The sequence below is a fragment of the Colobus angolensis genome, unplaced genomic scaffold (assembly GCF_000951035.1).
Source record: "Colobus angolensis palliatus isolate OR3802 unplaced genomic scaffold, Cang.pa_1.0 Scaffold49, whole genome shotgun sequence".
In the NCBI taxonomy this organism is placed as follows: domain Eukaryota; kingdom Metazoa; phylum Chordata; class Mammalia; order Primates; family Cercopithecidae; genus Colobus; species Colobus angolensis.
This window is the reverse complement of record NW_012118376.1, coordinates 6,949,990-6,971,144: the sequence shown is the minus strand read 5'-3', so window position 1 is coordinate 6,971,144 and position 21,155 is coordinate 6,949,990. Positions and strand designations below refer to the sequence as shown.

The following is a 21,155-nucleotide window of genomic DNA, read 5'->3' as shown; positions in this document are numbered from 1 at the left end:
GCAGCTAACAGTGCTGCTGCTATTTCTTCTACATCATCATTATTGCTTCTAGATTCTAGATTAGTTTCCACTTTTGTTCAGATAAAGAATGGTATGGCAAGCATGCTTTGTCTATTCACTTTAGTTAATGTCTGAGGGCAGATATAGAGTAGCCCTTATCGCCAATGTTTTTTTATACTTCACAGGCCAATTCATATTTCTTGAAACACTGTTTCTAATAGAAATTTGTAGCAGTGAGCTCCACCCCACCACCAACAAAAAATAAAACATAGGACATTGAAGAATGTAAACAATTGCAGTTATCTCCTTCAGAGGCTTCTAGAAGCAGTGCCTAATTGACCTGTGCAGATATAATATAGATTCATTTATAAACAGTGGTGTTAATAAGTATTGTTATTAGCTTTTCTCAGAAAGCACATTTTGAACTGAACTAACTACTTCTACCAGGCTTGGTTTGAGTCGATCTAAATGCCATTTGGACAGGCCACTTGATCAGTAATAAATGCCTCTGCTGTGTAAACTCTCTCACAAGTTTGAAATAACTTAACATAGGCTAGTGCTGGTTTCATTGATAATGAACATATCTTTAAAGTAGACATGTAAAATACACAGGAAGGTGTTATGGGCCTCAGATTTTTGTGCACATTTCTTCCAGTGTACAGCTTCAAGTGTTTGTGCAGCATGAAAGAACGGGAACTGACTGGAAAAAGACAGTGGCCTCAGAATCTAAGCTTGATTTACCAGCTTTTTTGTTTTCCTTAAGCAACCTGAACAGCCCTTGCATCTTTTATCTCTTATTATGGTGTGCTTTCTAAGTGATTCCCTACCTCACATGCATGTACAACTTTCAATCCTGTGTGACTACCTTTTTCTTTAGGTCTCTTCCTACTACCTCTTTGCGCCTTCCTTTCATGCCTCCTTGATTCCTCCATTGATGATTAAAGGCCTTCAGCTTTGCAGTTTATTTCCCCATGTGTATACTTAGGCCCACTTACATATTTTTAATTTTGTACATCTCTAAACTTTGAAAACATACTGAATATATTTCTTCCCACCCATTATATTTTTCAGTCTCTGAATTATAGCCTGTATTTTAGTGTGAACCAAAGGGCTTTGAAAATCATTTAATTTGTTGATGATTATTAAACATGACTTTAAAGAGGGTTTAAACCTATTTACTTCCATTTTTTTACTACTGCTTTGATTATGCTAATACATTTGTGACTTTTGATGATGTATACATTGACATTTATCCAGTAATTTACATTGTGATGAGATTAAGAATACAGATATTTCTGACTTGTAAAATTAGCAAATGGCATGAAAAACTCAACACTAAATTTATATAGGACTTAGGAACAATTTAAGATATTATTTTGAGCACTTTCCAAAGTTAACTGTAGTGATTTGGGGAATTTTGTTTTTGTAAACTAATAGAATATCTAATTATTTCAAATAATGTTACCCACCAAAATGTTACAATGTGGTTCAACTTAAAAGTCAAATTTAATAATTTTAATTAAGGTAAGTATTTTATTTAGAGTTTACAATATTATTCTGGAGGTACAGCTTCAGAACCTTTTGGTCTGGAATTACTATCTGTAAAATAGATGTATTGGCAATAAACAAATGACCTTTGGCCTAAAATTGGTTTGTTCTCATCAGCTAATGTATCAGATTTAATTTTTATATGTGTAGATAATTGAAACAGGAATAAAATTTATATGTGTCAGTTTATTGAAAGGTTAACTTTTTTTCAGGAATATTACTGGTCACTTCAAAATAAAGCATATTTGATAGATTCCCAGTATTTCAACATCTGTGATTACATCTAAAAAAAGAGCCTCCTGAAAAATGAGCTTTGATTACCAACAGTTTCTTTATAATAGAATGTCTTTATGTAAGGATTGCTACATACTAATGATTTTCTTCAAATTCTCTTTTTCCCCTCAACCAGCCAGGCCCACAACTCCTCTTTCTGTAGGCACCATTGTCCCACCTCCGAGGCCTGCTTCCAGACCAAAGCTTACTTCAGGCAAACTCAGTGGGATTAATGAAATAGTATGTACTCAGGTTTTTTAAAAATTATGTAACTGTTTTGATTTAAGATGCAAATGATATTTTTCTATATGCCCTTTTAGTTAATTGCTTGAAGTTTTCTACCCACATCCTCATAGTATAGAAAAATTTTCCCAGCTAATGCTTCCTTTTCTTTTCCTTATTACCTCAGTGATGATACCTGTGAAACAGGACGTTGTCCGGGAGGAAACAGATTTCCTGAGAAAGTTGGCACGTCATAAGACTACCATTCAGTATCCATTGTCTCACAATAAAGAAGCAGTTTTCATATAATTCTACTTAAAGTCAAATGTTAAGGAAGTAAATGGTGGCTTGTTCTTAGACCTTAAAAGTATATACTGCAAGGAGGATCGTGGAAGGCATCTAGCTCGGCATTTAAAATTTTACACATAAGGAGACTGGAGTCCACATCATCCAGTTGACTTATAAAAGTACATGCGTGGGTGGGAAATCATTGGTTTTTAAAAGTCATCAGATAGAGAAAATCCATAGACTCTATTCAGTGAGGCTCTCCCAAACCAGTCTACTTGCCGTTGATCTGGTTTGCTTTGCTTCATCTTCTACACTAATTGCCAGTTTAATAACCAGAATTAAATTATAAGTCCAGTTTAATCTTTTTTCCCTTGATACACATTTCCAGTGGTTTCTCAGTCTGTATGGTTGAATGTTTTAGCTGAATGTACAAGAGTCTTTATAAAGCTGCCTCAACAACCTATACTAACTGTCCATCTTTCTCCCCTTTTCAGCCTAGGTTCCAGCCACTTGAAACTTTTCAGTGTTCCTCAGACACATCATGCTCTTTCTGAGGCCACTGTCTTTTTCCAGTGTCCATGTCTTCCTCCTGTGCTCTATCTCAGATGCCCCTCAGTTTTCTATGTTGACCTCTTTCTTTAAGACCTAACTAAATATCACCACCTAGGCAAAGCCCTCTTTGATCATTCCTTCACTTCTCTTCCTTATACCCAGATACTTTGTTTATATTTCTGTTAGTTCACGTATCACCTTGTATGTACTTTTTGTGTGTGTGTTATCCTTACTGGCCTATGCCTTCGTCAGTCTTGTATCCTCAGTACTTTGCATGATGCCTGTTGGGTGGTACACAGTTATGAAATGTTCAGTGAATATATTGAAAAGCTTTGGCACCAGGTATTGAAATGGTGTTATCTTTCTTTTCCAAATGAACAGACTTAGTGGAAGTGAAATGAAAGACTAGGTGCAAGCTGCCAAGGAGAAGATTAATATTTAAGTAATATAGAAATTACTACATTTTAAAATACTTCATTCTCTTTTTTAAATCAAGTTATGACTAGAACTTTAAGTACATTTTAATAAATTGATTTTTTTCCTGATTGTAAAAACAGGAAATGATCATGTTGTAAAATTTGGAAAACAGAGAAAGCAAAGAAGGAAAATTATAAATTTCCTCTGTATTTCACCACCCAAAGATAACTACTGTTAACATTTTTTGGAATGCATAAGTGTTCAGAGGCAGTAAAATACAGTTAAAAGTACTAGCTTATTAGCCACGTATTAGCTGAGCAACATTAAGCAGTTATTTAAACAGAGTTTAGTTGCCTCATGGATAAAATATGTGTAATGATATTAGGTTGTGAGACTTAAATGAGTTAATACGTGTAAAACAGAACATTGTTGAATGCAAATAGTTGCTCAAAAAGTTATTAATGGTATAGGCATATTTTTAAATAAAAAGTCATACTTTACGTATTTCTAATTTGTTTTCCACTTGCAAGTATATAATTCAAGAATAATCATGTATTATTCTTTGATTATAATTTTATTTATAGAATTAGGGGATACAAGTGCAGATTTCTTACATGCATATATTGCATACTGGCAGAATGTGGGCTTTTGGTGTACCCATTAACTGAGTAGTGAATATCGTACCCAACAGTACCCAACAGGTAATTTTTCTATCCCTACGCTTTTCCCATCCTCTGACCTTTTATAGTCTTCACTCTCTATTATTCCACTGTATATGTCCATGTGTAACCTTTGTTTAGCTCCCACTTATAAATGAGAACATGAGGTATTTGACTTTCTGTTTCTGAGTTATTTCACTCAGGATAATGGCCTCCAGTTCCATCCATGTAGCTGAATGAATTATTCTTATTTCATAGTCTTCAGGCTTCTTTGAAGTGATAGAATCTTTTGCCAAATAACTTTAAATTGTAAGTATTAATATATTAAAATAAAGTGGGACTCATAGTTGAATCCTTCACATCATCCCCCTATCACCATACACCACCCTCTCCCCATCCTTGAGAGCTTTCTAGAAACCACCCTCTGAGCTTCAGGGAGCACCATTTTAAGTGGCTACAGAGTATTTCAATATATGCATGCTCTGTCTTCTACCCTGTTGTCAGAATTAAATTTCTAAAAGTTTTCAGAAATTTATTTAACATTTAGTTCCATGTTTCTGTTACTATAAACGATGTCTTAATGACTGTCCTTAATGGTTTCTTAGCATTCATTTTTTTTAATAAAAAAATTTTAAAGTGTAATTTATGAACTAAACTCTATGTACATTTTTAAGACTCTTGATAATTATTTCTGTATTGCCCACCGGAGAGGTTATGTTGATTTAAATTTTCTCCAGCTGTACACTGGAGTGCCTTTTTTGTTTTTTTTGTGTGCTTGTATGTGCATTTTTCTGGAGAGAGCTCATAGCTTTCACCAGATGCTCAAAGGAGTCTATAATCACATCCTGCCTACCCACTGAAAGAACCACTCGTTGTTCTAGAGCAGGGGCACCCGAAGTGCAGTACCAGATCAGTAGCATTAGCATCACCAGGGAATTTGGTAGAAATAGTTTCTCTGGCTCCACCCTAGGCAAATCGGAAATTCAGGGGAGGGGCCCAGCAGCTGTGTATTATTAACAAGCCCTCCATGCGATTCTGATGCATGCTGATGTTTCAGAAACATTGTTTTAAAGCAATGCTGTCCAGTAGAAATATAATATAAGCAACATATAATTTAAAATTTTCTAGTAGCCACATAGAAAAACAGTGAAATTCATTGTAATATATTTTATCTGCTATATAAAAATATTATTTTAACACATTCAATTATAAAAATGAGATTTTTACATTCCTTTTGTGTGTATGCTGTGTCTTCAAAATTTGCTTTGTGTGTTCTACTTATAGCACATCTTGATTTGGACTAGTCACATTTCACGTGCTATTGGCCACTGTAGTAGATAGCATAATTCTAAAATTAGAGAAAACCACTTGAGAAAAGAGCTGTTTTTGCCTTTACCTAAAAAAAAAATTAAAAAGGCAGTCACATTATATTGGCCTTGAGGTTATGTTGCCATAGGAGAAATGTCCCACAGTAGTTGATCTCAAGGCTTTTTCCAAGCTTGTGAGTTTCATACTAGCTGTTGATCGATATCTGTTCACTCCAATGTCCTGCACCACCTTGGTCTGCATATATACACAGCTGCATTTTTAGCATCCTGCTGAATTTTTTCAACCTATTGCCCATCATAATCAGTCATCAAAAAGCTGTACTCTGGAAAAAATAAATGTTAAATGGGTGGGGGGTTACAAATTATAAAACACTTTTTGCAATAAAATGACAGTTTTATTAAAATGAATATCTGTAAGTTTATATTCATGCAATGAAGAGTTGACTAGTGTATGAATACAAGCAGGGTTTTGTTTTTGCCTTTTTTTTCCATGTTCCTCAAATAACTGAGGACCGTTATCTTTCTTGTCACAGCTTTGTATCTAGTACCTAATCCAGGGTCAGACACATAGTAGGCACTAAATAAATACCTACTTGCCTAATACTTTTGTAAGCAGGAAAAGGTTTTTTTTTTTTTTTTAATGAAGAGAAATATGCCTATTTTTTAAGAAAGCAAAACACCTCAGGAAGTGTTGCTGATGAATTATTGGTACAGTTAGGAATTTGAAAGGAAAAAAGTCCATTCACCAAAGTAAAAGATAAATGAATTGGAGTTATATTTTTTATATTTGTTTTATGTTTAATTAGAAAATTGGGAAGACAATAGAATTGAGTCTCTCAAACTTTTGTATGGAGTGAGTTTTCACAGTGAGGAAGCATTACAAGGAATTACTGAGGAAATTGTGGTCAGATTTGTAAACACCAAAAGTGTAAAGGACAAGCAATATTTAAGGAGGAAAATACAGGTTAGTGAAAGCTCAGATAATACTAAAACCTCCCCAAATTACATCAACCCATTCATGAAAGTAAAAGTGAAGGTTTCATTTTTATTTTCCAAGTTAGCTAGAAAAAAAATTTTAATCCCTTTTTCTTCTGTGACTCATCCATTTGTTTCTGGCAAGGGTGTAGAGAAATAATTTTCTCATATTTTTAGTCAGGTAAAGTGAACAACCCTTTTGGGAAGCAGTTTGGGAAGAAGAACATTTATACTGTTTAAACTAATTTAACTTCTGAGAATCTGTCTTTTAAACATACTTTTTTAAATATAGGAAAATTTTTATGCCCAAAGACCTTTTTCACAGCATTATTTCAAAATAACCTTTTCAGGTTTTAGTATGTTCTTAAAAATGATTTGATATATGGCATCTCTGATACTAAGTTACAAGAAACTCACACAGTAAATTTGGTTTGGTATGTTAAATTTACCTGATAACTTAAAAATCTGCTCTAACAAGAGAGGTATATTGGTGTAGCATTTTGATAAATAACTTTTTGTTTTTTAAGCCCAGGCCATTCAGCCCACCTCTAACTTCCAACACCAGCCCACCTCCTGCTGCACCATTAGCCCGGGCAGAAAGTTCTTCTTCTATCTCATCATCTGCTTCATTAAGTGCTGCCAATACTCCAACAGTAGGTAAGTGGGTTATCATCAATTACATGTGAAATGTAGTGTACAAAGTATATGTATGCTAAATATGTATATATTTTTAAATGGGCTAATGAAGAATTTAACATTAGAAATTTTGTTTTTCTGGAAACACACCTGTAATTTATTAAACTTTCCACACTTTGCTTTTCTGTTTCACAGTATATGTTATCTGGATAGAAGAATTTTAACTGTGGTTAGCACCGTTAAGAATGAGTCAAATTTATACATTGCTGATCAGTATAAATAGTTGAAGCAAAACAAAATGCAATTCTTCCCACTGTGAACTGATTGTTGCATTTCTAAGAAAGTTTATGTTTTGGAAACAATAGTGTTTTGAAAATGATTGAATGAAAGAAAACAGTTTGTGCTTGCAGTGAATTATATTTTTCCACAAGAATTTCAAGACTTAAAAATAGCTCTTAGGGAAGTGATCCCCAACCTTTGGCACCAGGGACTGGTTTTGTGGAAGACAGTTCTTCCATGGACTGGGGTCAAGGGGATGGTTTCAGGATGATTCAGGTGCATTACATTTATTGTGCACTTTATTTCTATTATTATTACATTATAATATATAATGAAATAATTATATAGCTCACCATAATGTAGAATCAGTGGGACCCCTGAGCTTGTTGTCTTGCAACTAGTCAATTCCATCTGGGGTGATGGGAGACAATGACAGATCATCAGGCATTAGATTCTCTTAAGAGTGCGCAACCTAGATCCCTCACATGCGCAGTTCACAATAGGGTTCTCGCTCCCAAGAGAATTAAATGCCACTGCCAATCTGACCGGAGACAGAGCTCAGACTGTAATTCGAGTGATGGGGTGAAGGCGGTTACTGTAAATACAGATGACATTCACATTCACCTCCTTCTGTGTGGCTGGGTACTAGACTGTGGCCTGGGGGTTGAGCATCCCTGTCTTAGGCATAGCTATATGAACCTAAACCTCACCAAACAAATTCAGTATTTTACCACATCTAGACTTTGCTCAAGAGTTTTTTTTCTCATCACTTCTCAGTTTTTTCCTACAAATTCTTACTACCTTTTCCACCCATTGTTAGGATAATAAAGCACAAAGCCAGTTAGACAAAGCAGCTGTGTTGCAGGAGCAACAGCTTCTCATAAAAATTATAATTGTATTTATTGCTGCTGGTTTAGGTAGTGATGGGTTTATTCTCGATAATGCAAATCACTGATATGCACTAACTGAGCACTAATTCAGTAATGGTCAAAGTGTGGTCCTTGGACCTGCAGCATCTGCATCACCTGGGTACTTCTTAGAAATGTAGACTTTTAAAATAAAAAACCCTGGAAGTGGAACTAGCAATAGTTTAATAGGCATTCCAGGTGATTCTGATGCATGCTAAGTTTGATAACCACATTCCTAATTAAGCTGATTTAATTCCAGTTAATTTGTCAAGGCTCACATAGGAGAAAAGCAACTTGTGTGTGGCCATTGTAAAAAGAGGATAAGTAATATAAGCTAGAATGAAATATAAAATGGTTTGGTTTCTAAATGTCTAAACATGATGTCACCATCTTGTTACCTTTGTGAACACAGCATTTTTCCCATCTTTTAATTTTATATAAACTGAATATGTCTAGCAAGTTTGTTCTTTTATTTGGTTTAATGAATACTTCATTTTTATTTTTTGTTTGGTTTTAATTTTTTCCCACAGAATCTGTATTTTAGTCCTAAAAATCCTAATTGGGACCTACCACAAATCAGGCAGGTGGTCTGGGTAACCTTTTTGCTTTAGTTTTTTTTTTTTCCCCCCCCATTATCTTTAGATTATTCAGGAGGTTTTTTGTTTGTGATAGAAACTAATTTCTATTGAATTGGTACATATTTGTTTATGGTTTGAGCCAGTGCTGGCAATAGGACAACCAAAAGCAGGTGACAGTGAGAATACAGGCAAGGCAGGTTTTATGTGAATTTTATACAACAAAGATTTTTAAAATCTACCTAAAAAGTTCTCTTTCTTTGCCATGAGTTTTCAACGCTGTTAAGATTTAAGTTTCTGATTCTCCTTGTTTCTTGAAAATGTTTTCTTTTTCTGCATTATTTTGTTTTATTTAAATACAATAGAAGATGATAATTTGATTGGGACACACTCTGAAATTGAAAAGCACTGTGAGACGTCACCAGGTATTGTATCAGAAGCAGATGTATGTGTTGACTAATGGTCCTTAAGTGTATCTAAAATATTTTGTTATCTAACTTTTCCTTTTCCAGAATTGTGTGATGTCTCAGAAATCAAGAATTCTGCTAAGATTAACTATTTCAGTTTTGTGCTAATTCCATCAAATTGCGGTACAGGATCCATTATATCAAATTCCAAACTATAAAAACACAATATTTTTGCATTTTCTTCTCTGCTTTCCTCAACTCAGCTTTAAGAAGTATCAATAAATCTTAATTTTAAGCTATCAAAATCAGATAAGTGATCCAAAAAGAAGTAAAAAGAATATGTCAGTTAAAAAAAAACCTCTAATACCTAAATTAGTAGAGCAAAGGCTGTCTTATACAAAAACCATACAGATGAAGTTAGAAGCATGGAGAAGATAGGAGAGAGTAGGGAGTGTGTCTCTGTGTTTTATTTTTGAGCAGAAAGGAAATCTACATAAATATCCATTGATTGTTTTAAGAAGGTACCCTGTACCTGTTATGTACCTCAAGTTTATAAGCTGTCTACATTTTCAAAACATAAAATTACCTACATATCTAACAATTAAACCAAAATTAGAAACCACAATCTACCCTTATTAAGAGAATAAAGAAATTTTTATTTCTAAGAAATTACTTATTTGGAATAATACAGTATACTTTTAGACTTTTTAAAAGACTATTTAAGTACATATTTCCTAATCATTTTTCGAATTATCCATGTGCAATATGATCTTGAAAGAAAAACAAAAATAGAAAATACGAAAGGGAATATGCCAAATGTTAAGTGGGTTTTGAGTTTTTCTTCAACTTTCCAATACTTTTCTATGCTTGCCATTGTTTCAGTAATGACATAACAATTTACAGGGAAGCTAGGCATAATAATTTACAGGGAAGCTATTTCAAGAATTCTCATGTTATGTGCCCAGATTAGATTGTTGAAAAGAATATTTATGCTGCAGGTTTATTTTAATTTTTAGTGTAAAAGCAGTAGTAGACATTAATGTTACCTTTGACTTTCTATAAATATTCATTTGTGTGAGTTACTTAAGAGACTTTTTTTTTTTTAATGAGACAGGGTCTCACACTGTTGTCCAGACTAGAATTCAGGGATGTGATCATAGCTGACTATAAGCTCAAACTCCTGGGTTCAAGCAGTCCTCCCACCTCAGCCTCCCAAAGTATTGGAATTACAGGCGTGAGCCAGTACACCTGGTCAGGAAATATATTAATTTCATATTTAAGAGAGTATAATTTTAATAAAAGAGTATTACAATAACAAATGTTGGTGAGGATGTGGAGAAACTGGAATGCTTGTGCACTGTTGGTGAGAATGTAAAATGGTATAGCTGCTGTGGAAAACAGTATGGCTGTTCCTTGGAAAATGAAAAATGGAATTTACATACGATCCAGCAATTCTACTTCTGGGTATATACCCAAAAGAATTGAAAGCAGGACCTCAAAGAGATAGTTACATACTCATGTTCATGGCAGCACTATTCACAGCAGCCAAAAGGTAGAAGCAACCCGTGTCCATTGTTGGATGACTGGATGAGCAAAATGTGGTATATGCATACAGTGGAATATTATTCAGCCTTAAAAGGGAAGGAAATTCTAACATGCTGTGATAACATGGATGAACCTTGAAGACATTGTGCTACATACTGTATGCTTCCACTTATATGAGGTACTTAAAAGAGTTGTCAAACTCATAGACACAGCAAGTAGGAGGGTGGTTGCTGGGGGCTGGGGAAACTGGTGGGAGTTGTTGTTTCATGGGTATAGGGTTTCCGTTTTATAAGATGAAGAGAATTACGGAGATGGATGATAGTAATTGTTGCACAGCATTATGAATATATTTCATACCGGTGAACTGTATGCTTAAAAATGGTTAAGATGGTAAATTTTATGTTATGTTTATTTTACCACAGTTACAAAATTGGGGAGAAAAGATTATTACAGCCTTTGTCTTTTTCAGAAAATATGTTTTCCTGAATTTCTGATGACCGTCTTGTTTAGAACAATATATTAGGGATAAAAGTGGATTGAACTAAGATTTACAGTGAAATTTTCCGGTGTACAAACATATATTTTTATATTATAATCAGTAAATTTATACTTAATCAGCTTTTTTTTCACTTGATATTTTCTCACGTCTCAAAACTAATGACTCTTGATCAGGTCACTGGCTGTCACCTAACTGCTCTCACCTGCTCCAAACTTGTTTCCCTGCCAACAGTCATTTTTCCCTTCAGTCTAGAATTTACTACGTGTTCAGAGAGATCTTACTACATAAAAACCTAATAATGTTTCTCTCAAACATTATCAGTGGTTTCTAGTGATAGAAGTATAAAATTAAAGGTCTTTCACACCCTAATCTGGATCATGAGCACTTTTCCAGCCTCATCTTTGTCTTTTCGTCACTCCAGCCCATCCCTCACATTTTTTGTTTTGCTTCTGCTTTGCAAAACTAGTACTTGTGCTTCAAAAAGGCACTGTTTTGTTTTGTTTTGTTTTTTAATGTCCCCCTAGCAAAGTGCCTGGCACATGTAAGTGGTTAATAAATAGTAATTGTTGTGATTTCATGAATAACTTTTTAAGTATGAAGAACCTTCTAAATAAAAATTCCTTCAAAATCTAGAATACCAAGCTAAGAGAGTATCTTTTTTCACTATTTGTAGCATCTCAGATTTAGTTGTGAGGCAGAAAAAGCCAGTACTGATTTTTATCAGAATAATATTTAAGGTATCTCAGAAGTAACTCAGTGTTTCACTATAGGAGTTGCATCTAAAATAAAAATGTCTGATGGCTGTTAACATTGTGTAACGTTTATATAAGAAAAGAATATATTCAAATTTCAGAGATAAGTGTTGACCTGGGTTATTTATTTTTTTCTTTCACTAAGGATGAATAATTATAACAAACTCTCATATGTTTTTATAAAATTGCATTTTATATATTAAATGAAATGCCCCCACTCTGGAAAATCAGTAGCAGTAGCAGTAAGGCACACAGTGGTAAGAAGAGTGCGTTTGTGAAGAAAAAGGCAATGCACTATTTTGAGGGGATACTTCATTTAGGTTAAATTTAAAACAATAAACAGAAACCTGAACACTTGCATAAATTTGTTTACATTTTAATTTTGCTCTATAGACACTGATCTTTCTCTGATTTGACTCTAAAAAGCATCTTATCTGAGTGAACTTTATGTCAGGGGTTTTTTTTTTTTGAGTAATGTTATTAGTCAAATATTTATTGAGGCAAAGTAATGTGGGAATACAATACAAGCACCAGACAAACAGGAGATTAAAGAGAATTATAATAATAATGAGTAGTGTATGAAACATTACTACTTGGATAGAAAAAACTTAAATACAAAAATCTTAAATTGGCCTTAAATTATTCCCTGAAGTATATGATTGATAGAACCTGGAAGAATTTGATATTTGAATGTTTTTGAAGCCATATTTTTGTAATTTTAGCTCTTTAGTCAAGGGCTTTTTTATTCTGACATTCCTTAACCATTCTGTCTTTCCATTTAAAAGAAATGTCTGTGTGACATGTCTTCCTGGGTTTTTTTTTGTCCTTTGTATTATGCTCCAATTTGTTTTATACTATATTTCTTAGCCTCCAGATTTATCATGGGACATCACTGAAACCAGTAGTTGGGTCATTTGTGACAACCTAACAATGTGAACCTAACTATCTTTATATTTAGTTTATGTCTTTCTGAAGGATTTAACAAGTTAATTGTATATATTCTAGGTGTGTCACGGGGTCCCAGCCCTGTCAGCCTTGGAAATCAGGATACCTTACCTGTGGCAGTCGCCCTTACAGAATCTGTTAATGCCTACTTTAAAGGAGCAGATCCCACCAAGTTAGTTTTTAAAATATATACATGTATGTGTATGTATGTGTGTTGGGTGGAGGAGGCAGTGGGGCTTGGTGGTAAATTTTAAGAATTACATTTTGATTCTGTGTAGATTACAGTTTTCTGTTATTTATTTACCTGCTTTTTTGCTATCTAATATAGTCATTTAATGATTGCATTCAGTGTACATTCATTCATCAAATACTTGAGCACCTGTTATTTCTAAGACTCTGTTACATGTGCACTAAGGATACTTTAGTAAACAAATGAGTTCTCTCCTGAGCTTGCATTATAATGAGGGAAAACTAAATATCAAAGAAACAGCTGTATTTATTGGGTATTGATACATGCTATTGAAGAAAAATAAACCAGGGTTACAGGCTAGAGAATAACATTAGATAGAGGGCTATTGTTTTAGATAGAATGATCAGGGAAAACTTTTTTGAAGTTAATTTAAGCAGATAGTTGAAAGACATGGAGGAGCAAGCCATGCAGATATCTGAGGAAAGAGTATTCCAGGAAGAGGGAACCAGTGAGTAAGATACCAAGGTAAAAGCATAATTGGTATATTCAAGAAACAGCAAGGAAAACCATGTCACTGAGTAGGAGTAAACAGGAGGGAGAGTACTTGAAGATGAATCCGGAGAGGTATGAGACTAGGTTAGGCATTGTAGGCCATGATAAGGAATTTGGAATTTATTTTGAGTAACATGGAAAGCCAATGGAGGCTTTGAGCAGAGGAACGGTGAAATTACATTTGTTTTCAAAGGAGCACTCTGTTTGCTGTATGGAGAATAAACTGGGGGCAGAGGGTACAGTGGGCAGTCAGAATAGATGTAGAGAGAAAGTTAGAAGATTAATTATAGAAGTCCAGGTGAGAAATAATGGTGGCTTGTATAAGGGTATTAGCAGAGCAGGTGATGAGTAGTAATGAGATTCTGAATATATTCTGAAAACAGAATTGTCAAGATTTGTTGGAGGTAAAATGCTAAGTTTGAAGTTTAAGACATCTTAGTGGAAATGTTGAGTTGATACTTGGATACATGATTTTGGAGTTCAAGGAGCAAGTCTAGGCTAGAGATAAAATACTTGGTAGTGTAATTAATTTGTAGATAATACTCAAAGTTAGTGGCCTTAAGGAATAGAAAAGAGATCTGAAAACTAAGTCTTGATTCTCTCCAGTGTTTAGAAAACAAGAAAATGAGAATGCTCTAACAAAGGAATTTGAGAGAGCAAGCAGTAAGAGAGGTAAGGAGAGAACCAATAGACCCGTGTCTAGAAACTAAGTGAATAAATCAGTGAATAAATCATTTCTTGAAGGCAGGTGTGAACCTATATCTGATGCTGCTTGACAGGTCAAGAAAAATTGACCATTGACTATATGGAAAGTCATTAGTGACATTCACAAGAGAGATTTTAGTGGCATAGTGGAGATGAAAGTATGCTTTGTGGGTGTTCAGGAGCCGAAGGTGATGCAGTCTAGACAACTATATTTGGAAAGAACAAATGCAATTATTTCAGGATGTTTAGCTCTAAGTGGGAGCAGAGAAATGGAATGGTAGCAGGATTGAGGTGATGGAATCAAAGGAGGGTTTTGTTTATTTTCATTTTTGTGTTTTTTAAAAGATACATATTTCAGCATGTCTGCATGCTGATGGGAAAGATCCAGTATTTATGGAAAAAGTTGGACCTGCAGAAAAAAGAGGGAACAATCACAGGAATGAAGTCCTTCAGTATATAAGAGGAGATGAGTTCCAGTGCAGAATTGCTGAGATTGGCCTGAGGTGCAGAAATTGATTATCTGTTGAAACAGTATGGACTGCATAAGATACGGATAAAAAGTTAGATTTACTAGTGGGAGTATGAGGAAGTTATTTTTTTATTTCATGAGTAAAATTAAGAGCACAGTCATTAGCTAAGAGTTGGGGGAAGGACTATTGCAGGTTAGAGATAGAAGGGGGAGCTAGGAAAAGACCAAAAGAAGAATAAATAGACTTGGGAATGTGATAGGATTACCAAAGGGGTCCAGTTGAGAGTTTTGGCTATGTAGTTATATGTTTCAAAGGAAGAAAGAATAGAGGGTTGGAAGAAGCAATAAGGAACGAGGGGGACATCTACCATCACCATCATCAGGCCCAGTGCTTTTTGGAGTTTGGGAGGGAAAAATAGCTACAACTAGATACAGCATTATGAGGGAGCAATATCCTTACATGTCAGGCAGGGAATGGTTATCACAAAAAAGTGAAGGAACAATATCAGTGTGCTTGCATTTATGTTTAGAGTTTAATTCCAGGAAAAGATGATGCTAGATGAGTATACCATTTCATGTACATAATTTTTAATAATTAAATTGAAAAAAATTTATAATTGTGATAAAGAATATAGATATACACACATATAGGTATGTGTGTGTGCGCGTGCACGTGCGCATGCGTGTGCCTTTTTAAACCAAATACTCTTTAAATGGAGATTAGAGCATTTTATTTAAACACTTTTCAAAATCCATGTTTTAGGTGTATTGTGAAGATCACTGGTGATATGACAATGTCATTTCCAAGTGGAATTATTAAAGTCTTCACCAGCAATCCAACTCCAGCTGTGTTGTGCTTCAGGGTGAAAAATATCAGCAGACTAGAGCAGATTCTTCCAAACGCACAGCTTGTGTTCAGGTTTGTGTACTTTTTGTTTTGAAGGCTGAAATTTCTTTTTAAGATTTTTTTCCTGCCGTGCACAGTGGCTCACACCTGTAATCCCAGCAGTTTGGGAGGCTGAGGCACGTGGATTGCTTGAGCCCAGGAGTTAAAAACCAGCCTGGGCAATGTGGCAAAACCCCATCTCTACAAAAAAAAACCACAAGAACAAAAATTAGCTGGGCATGATGAGGCATGCCTATAGTCCCAGCTGCTCAGGAGGCTGAGGTGGGAGAATCGCTTGAGCCTGGGAGGCAGAGGTTGCAGTGAGCCAAGATCATGTCACTGCACTCCAGCCTCGGTGACCGAGCTAGACCCTATCTCAAAAAAAAATGTTTTTTTCCCCTTCTTCGTTGAAATAATAATATTCAATTTGAAAATCATGCCAAAATTATTCTTACTAAACACCCTTTTGCTATCTTTTTATTTTGTTTTCAGCAGTGCTAATAGTTATTTTAAGATTCTTTTCTATCTCTCCATCTTCTCATCTTTCAAGCAAGCTTCTCCTGTGTTCCATTTTTCATCCCCTGATGTCATTTTCCTTCATCCCACCTCTTGGTTTATTCCCACTAGTTTTTCCCGGGTCACCAAATTACTACACAGAGGCAAAAAATAAAGATAAATCAATAAAATAACAAATATATTTTTTATACATGTAGTGATCCATCACAATGTGATTCCAACACAAAAGATTTTTGGATGAACATGCAAGCTGTTACTGTCTACCTCAAGAAGCTGTCAGAGCAAAATCCAGCTGCTTCTTATTATAATATAGATGTATTAAAGTATCAGGTGAGTGTCATGTCATTGCAAAAATTCTAAATTAAAGTATTAACAAATGGAGTCTAGCATATAATTAAATGAATAAGTGTGTTATAGCCAAGTGAGTTTTTTCCCCAGAAATTCAAGGATGTTTTGAAATTAGAATAAGCCAGTGGAGATTTTGACCAGTTTAGTAAAATTCACCATGTATTCATGATTAAAATACTGAGTAAATATAAATGCATGAATTCATCCTTAACCTGAAAAGACTAACAGTGTCAGTCTTAACAGTGAAACTCCCAAAGTAATCAGTTAAAGTTAGGAATGGCAGAGATTCCCATTAGTGTATCCTAATGCCCGTTAGTAGATCCCGTTAGTGTATAAGAGTCTTCTGGATGTGTAAGAGAACAAAATAAGCATTAATAAATACTGCGAAAGAGGAACCAAAATTATTATTGCTTCCAGGTAATATATTCCTCTCAAGAGAACCAACTGAAAAACTGTTTGACATAAGGGAAATTTAATACGGTGGTCAGTTTAGAAATTAATACCAAAATTAATAACTTTCAAAGTCAGTTAGAAAAACTAGTGGAGAAAAATATTCACAATAAAACAATTAGGAAGAAACACAACACAATCCCTAGTGACTTGAATATGGGAAGATTCATGCTGTAAAAGTTTAGCTCTTTCTCAATTAACTTACACATTTAATATAATCCTGATCAGAAACCCAGTAGTTATGTCTTTGTGTTTGGAGGCTTGACAGTCATTTTCAAGTTTCTCTGGAAGAATAAAGCTTATGAGAATAAGTCAAGAATTTTTTATTTTAAAGAGATGGAGTCTCATTCTCTTGCTCAGGATGGAGTAGAGTAGCGTGATCATATCTCACTGCAGCCTCAAAACTCCTGGGCTCAAGCAGTCTTCCAGGCTTAGCCTTCCGAGTAACTGGGACTAAAGGTACAAGCCACCGCTCTTGGCAAGAAATGTTGTAAACAGTAAAATGGAGTAATGTTTTAGCTTTAATGGGAAAGCTTAGTATAAGGCAACAGTATTTAAAATAGTTTGGAACTAACGCAGCAGTAGATGGCCAGATGAAGGAATAGATTAGAGTATCCAGAAATAGATCTAAGAATAGATGGAAAATTGTTTATACAACATAGCATTTCAAGGCAATGTGGACGTGATGAATTTTTCAATAAATGATGTTGAGGATAGCAAGCTAGACACTTGAGAAAAAAATTAAGCTGAATCCCTCTTACACTTTTAGCCAAAACAAAATCCATGTGTATCAAAGGTTTAATAATAATAATAATAATAAAAGAAACCACAAAGGTACTAAAATAAAGTCATGGGTGAAGATACAGTTGACCCTTAAACAACAAGGATCTAAACTATTCAGGTCCACTTATACGAGGATTCTTTTTAACCAAACATCAGTTGAAAATACGATGATTGTGGGATGCAAAACTCATGTATAAACAGAGGGCCAACTTTTTCTATATGTGGGTTCCACAGGGCCAACTATGGGACTTGAGTATGCACACAGATTAGTATATACACAGGGTTCCTGGAACCAACCCTCCCAAGTATGCTGAGATACTGTATATGTATCTCTCTGTGTGTGTATATATGTAATACATATTTATTACATATTTTAATCTTGAAGTGCAGAAGACCTAAGTAAGATATGAAACCCAGAAGCCATGTAAGAAGAGAATGAGATCTTTGATAAATAAATGTGTGTGTGTATAAAGTATTTTGTTAAACCTTTAAACACAGTAAGTATTTAATCTGTGAGAAAAGTATTTATGACACATAAGATGGACCAAAGGGCTTACCCCAAAGAGCCCTTGTAAATTTGTAAGCAACATATTAATAACTCAATAGACAAATAAGCTATGGAAAGATACTCCATGTTAGTAGTAATGAGAGCAGTAAATACTAAGATAACAATGAGGTATCAGTTTTAGCCCATCAGATTTACAAAAATGAAAGATCGCTTTATCCAGTATTTTAGGGTGTGATCACTTGTTAATAGGATGCAAGTAAAACCTCTTAGAAGGCAATTCTGTTAGATTGTTGAAAGATGTAACCTTTAATTCAACAATTCCACTTCCAGAAATCTTCAGAAATACACAATTGGATGAAGATAAGGCACAAAGGATATTCGCTGTAGCACTGTTTAGAAACCACCTAAGTATACACATCAGCAGAGGAAGAAATTAATTACTATAGCCATTAAAAAGAATGACACGGATCTATGTTTGCATATGCCTGAAGAATCTGGAAGGATATATGCCAGAATTCCAAGGGATAAATTTCCTACTTTGTATTTCTCTATCGTTTGAGTTTTTAATAGGGTAATTTTATTAAAGTGGCTTATGTTTCTAGAAAACAAATACTTAAAGAATAAAAAAGTGCTGCCACTTAAATTGTCTTAAAGTTTCTTACAGGTGTTGATTTATTCAACTGATGTGTGTTATTCAGTGCATGTAATTTCTGGGAGTAGGACAGGGAGACAGTAAAGATCAGTAATATTCTATGGGCTGGACTTCGTTGCTCTCACCTATAATACCAGTACTTTGAGAGGCCGAGGCGAGAAGAGTGCTTGAGTCCAGGAGTTCAAGACCAGTCTGGGCAATATAAAGAAACCCCATCTCTACAAAAAATGTAAAATTACCAGTGGCACAAGCCTGTAGTCCTAGCTAGTACGAAGGCTGAGGCGGAAGGATTGCTTGAGCCCAGGAGAGGCTGCAGTAAGCCTTGAGCATACCGCTGCACTCCAGCCTGGGCAACAGAGTGAGACCCTGCCTCAAAATAATAATCATAATATTCTATGTTAGAAAATGAGTGATATGAAAAAAAGAAAAAGTATGAACTAAGGTAAGGAAGATTGAAAATACAGTTTTCAGTGTAAATTAAAACAGAGCAGTCAGAGTAGGTCTCCTTAAAAAGGAGCATTTGGACAAGGAGCTTAAGAGTTTGAAGGAATTATACTATTTACTGTGAGTCATGTGATTAAACCTTTGAAGTTGGAAGTATTCTAATTCCAGGCTTGTGGTACTATGTAGTGGCATTTCTCCTCAGTGTTCTAAATCTGAATTCTTATACTTTATGAAGAATCTTTGAATTCTGTGTTGAATGTTGGAAGATTCTCAAACTTTACATGCATAAATAAGAATTCCTTGATAAAATGCTGATTTCTGTACCCTGTCCCTAAGCTGTTGAATCAGATTTTCTGCAGTTGAAGCTAAGGGAATGTGCATTATAAACAAGCACCACAGCAATTTTGATGTAGGTAGTAGTAGATTCAGACAATGAGAATGACCCTTACTCCTTTGAGAAGGGTCTGTTTCACTCTGCCAACAGATAGTCCCTTCATTAGATATTTTTGATTCTGTGGACTTACGTGTTCAAGTGTCTGTCATTAATATGACTTGTTAACTTTTCAGGCCAAAAACAATTGTTTTTTTCTCTTTAAAGGTATCATCAAATGGTATTCAGTCCACTCCTCTGAATCTTGCAACATACTGGAAATGTAGTGCTAGAACCACAGATCTTAGAGTGGATTATAAATACAATCCAGAAGCTATGGTGGCACCTAGTGTGCTTTCCAACATACAGGTGGTGGTACCAGTGGATGGAGGAGTAACGAACATGCAGTCCCTTCCCCCTGCAATATGGTAAATTAAACATATGTTTCTGAATTCCCACTAAATTTTTGTTGGAATCCCCAACTTCTAGAACCCAAGTTCTATAAGTTTTCTTAGACGTTTGAAAAGTTTTAGTACCTTTTTCTATAGAAACCATGCTGTAAAAGATGCGGTTCATTTTACTAGTCAAACCATAGTAACGTTAATAAAAAATAAACAAAAACTAGTTTTCTCTAAGTACCACCCAGACTTGAATGATTCCATACTAACTTTACTATTAGGCAAAGTGCTTGGCCTCTCTAAACTTCTTGTTTTTTTCATTTAAAAAATACAAATAATTATTTTATGGATTAAATATAGCATCTGGCATATCTGTAGGAACAGGAACAGCTGTCTAATTAGTGTTTAATAGTATTAGTTACTCCTATCTTTTAGCAGCTTCTCCTGTCCTCTTTGTTAGTATTAGTATAGACTAACCACTCTTTATAGTTGCTTCATCATTTAATAACATGTGTCTTCCTTGACTAATGAAGGTACTGATCCCTATACACATTCCATTTTACTTTCTCTGACCAATAGGAATGAGAAGAATTACATAATTTGGTAAACTTCCATTAATTGAAAAAGATACAGCATTATATTTATTTATACTATATCATAAACACATTTTCACCAGTTAATACTACTTAAACTTAGCACTATATTTGTTGTAGTGAAAATATTTAAAATACACTTACTTATTGAGGTCCCATCCATGTATCAGGTACTATACTAGATACAAAACCTGAAGATATCTGTTCTTATTGCAGGAATATAGAACAAATGAAAGCCTTTTGGAAATTGTCCAGTATTTCAGAAAAATCAGAAAATGGAGGTAAGTGTGTGTGTCGTTTTTTGTTTATAAAATGATGTCACTGAAAATGGATTTTTTTTTTTCTAAGATGGAGTCTGGCTTTGTCGCTGGGCTGGAGTGCAGTGACACGATCTCAGCTCACTGCAACCTCCACCTCCCAGGTTCAAGCAATTCTTCTGCCTCAGCCTCCCGAGTAGCTGGGATTACAGGCACACACCACCAC

General features: G+C 34.8%; 1 protein-coding gene across 2 annotated transcripts in view; it reads left to right on the top strand.

Annotated features, from left to right (window-relative positions):
• The window catches only part of FCHO2 (FCH domain only 2), a 139,020-nt gene that overhangs the window by 110,424 nt on the left and 7,441 nt on the right, over nucleotides 1-21,155 (top strand). For both annotated transcript variants that reach the window (XM_011959278.1, XM_011959277.1), the window contains 7 exons: nucleotides 1,958-2,061; nucleotides 6,790-6,919; nucleotides 12,869-12,980; nucleotides 15,488-15,643; nucleotides 16,324-16,456; nucleotides 19,910-20,109; nucleotides 20,889-20,953. In XM_011959278.1, coding sequence (XP_011814668.1) covers nucleotides 1,958-2,061; nucleotides 6,790-6,919; nucleotides 12,869-12,980; nucleotides 15,488-15,643; nucleotides 16,324-16,456; nucleotides 19,910-20,109; nucleotides 20,889-20,953 — 900 coding nt within the window. The remainder of the gene's footprint in view (nucleotides 1-1,957; nucleotides 2,062-6,789; nucleotides 6,920-12,868; nucleotides 12,981-15,487; nucleotides 15,644-16,323; nucleotides 16,457-19,909; nucleotides 20,110-20,888; nucleotides 20,954-21,155) is intronic.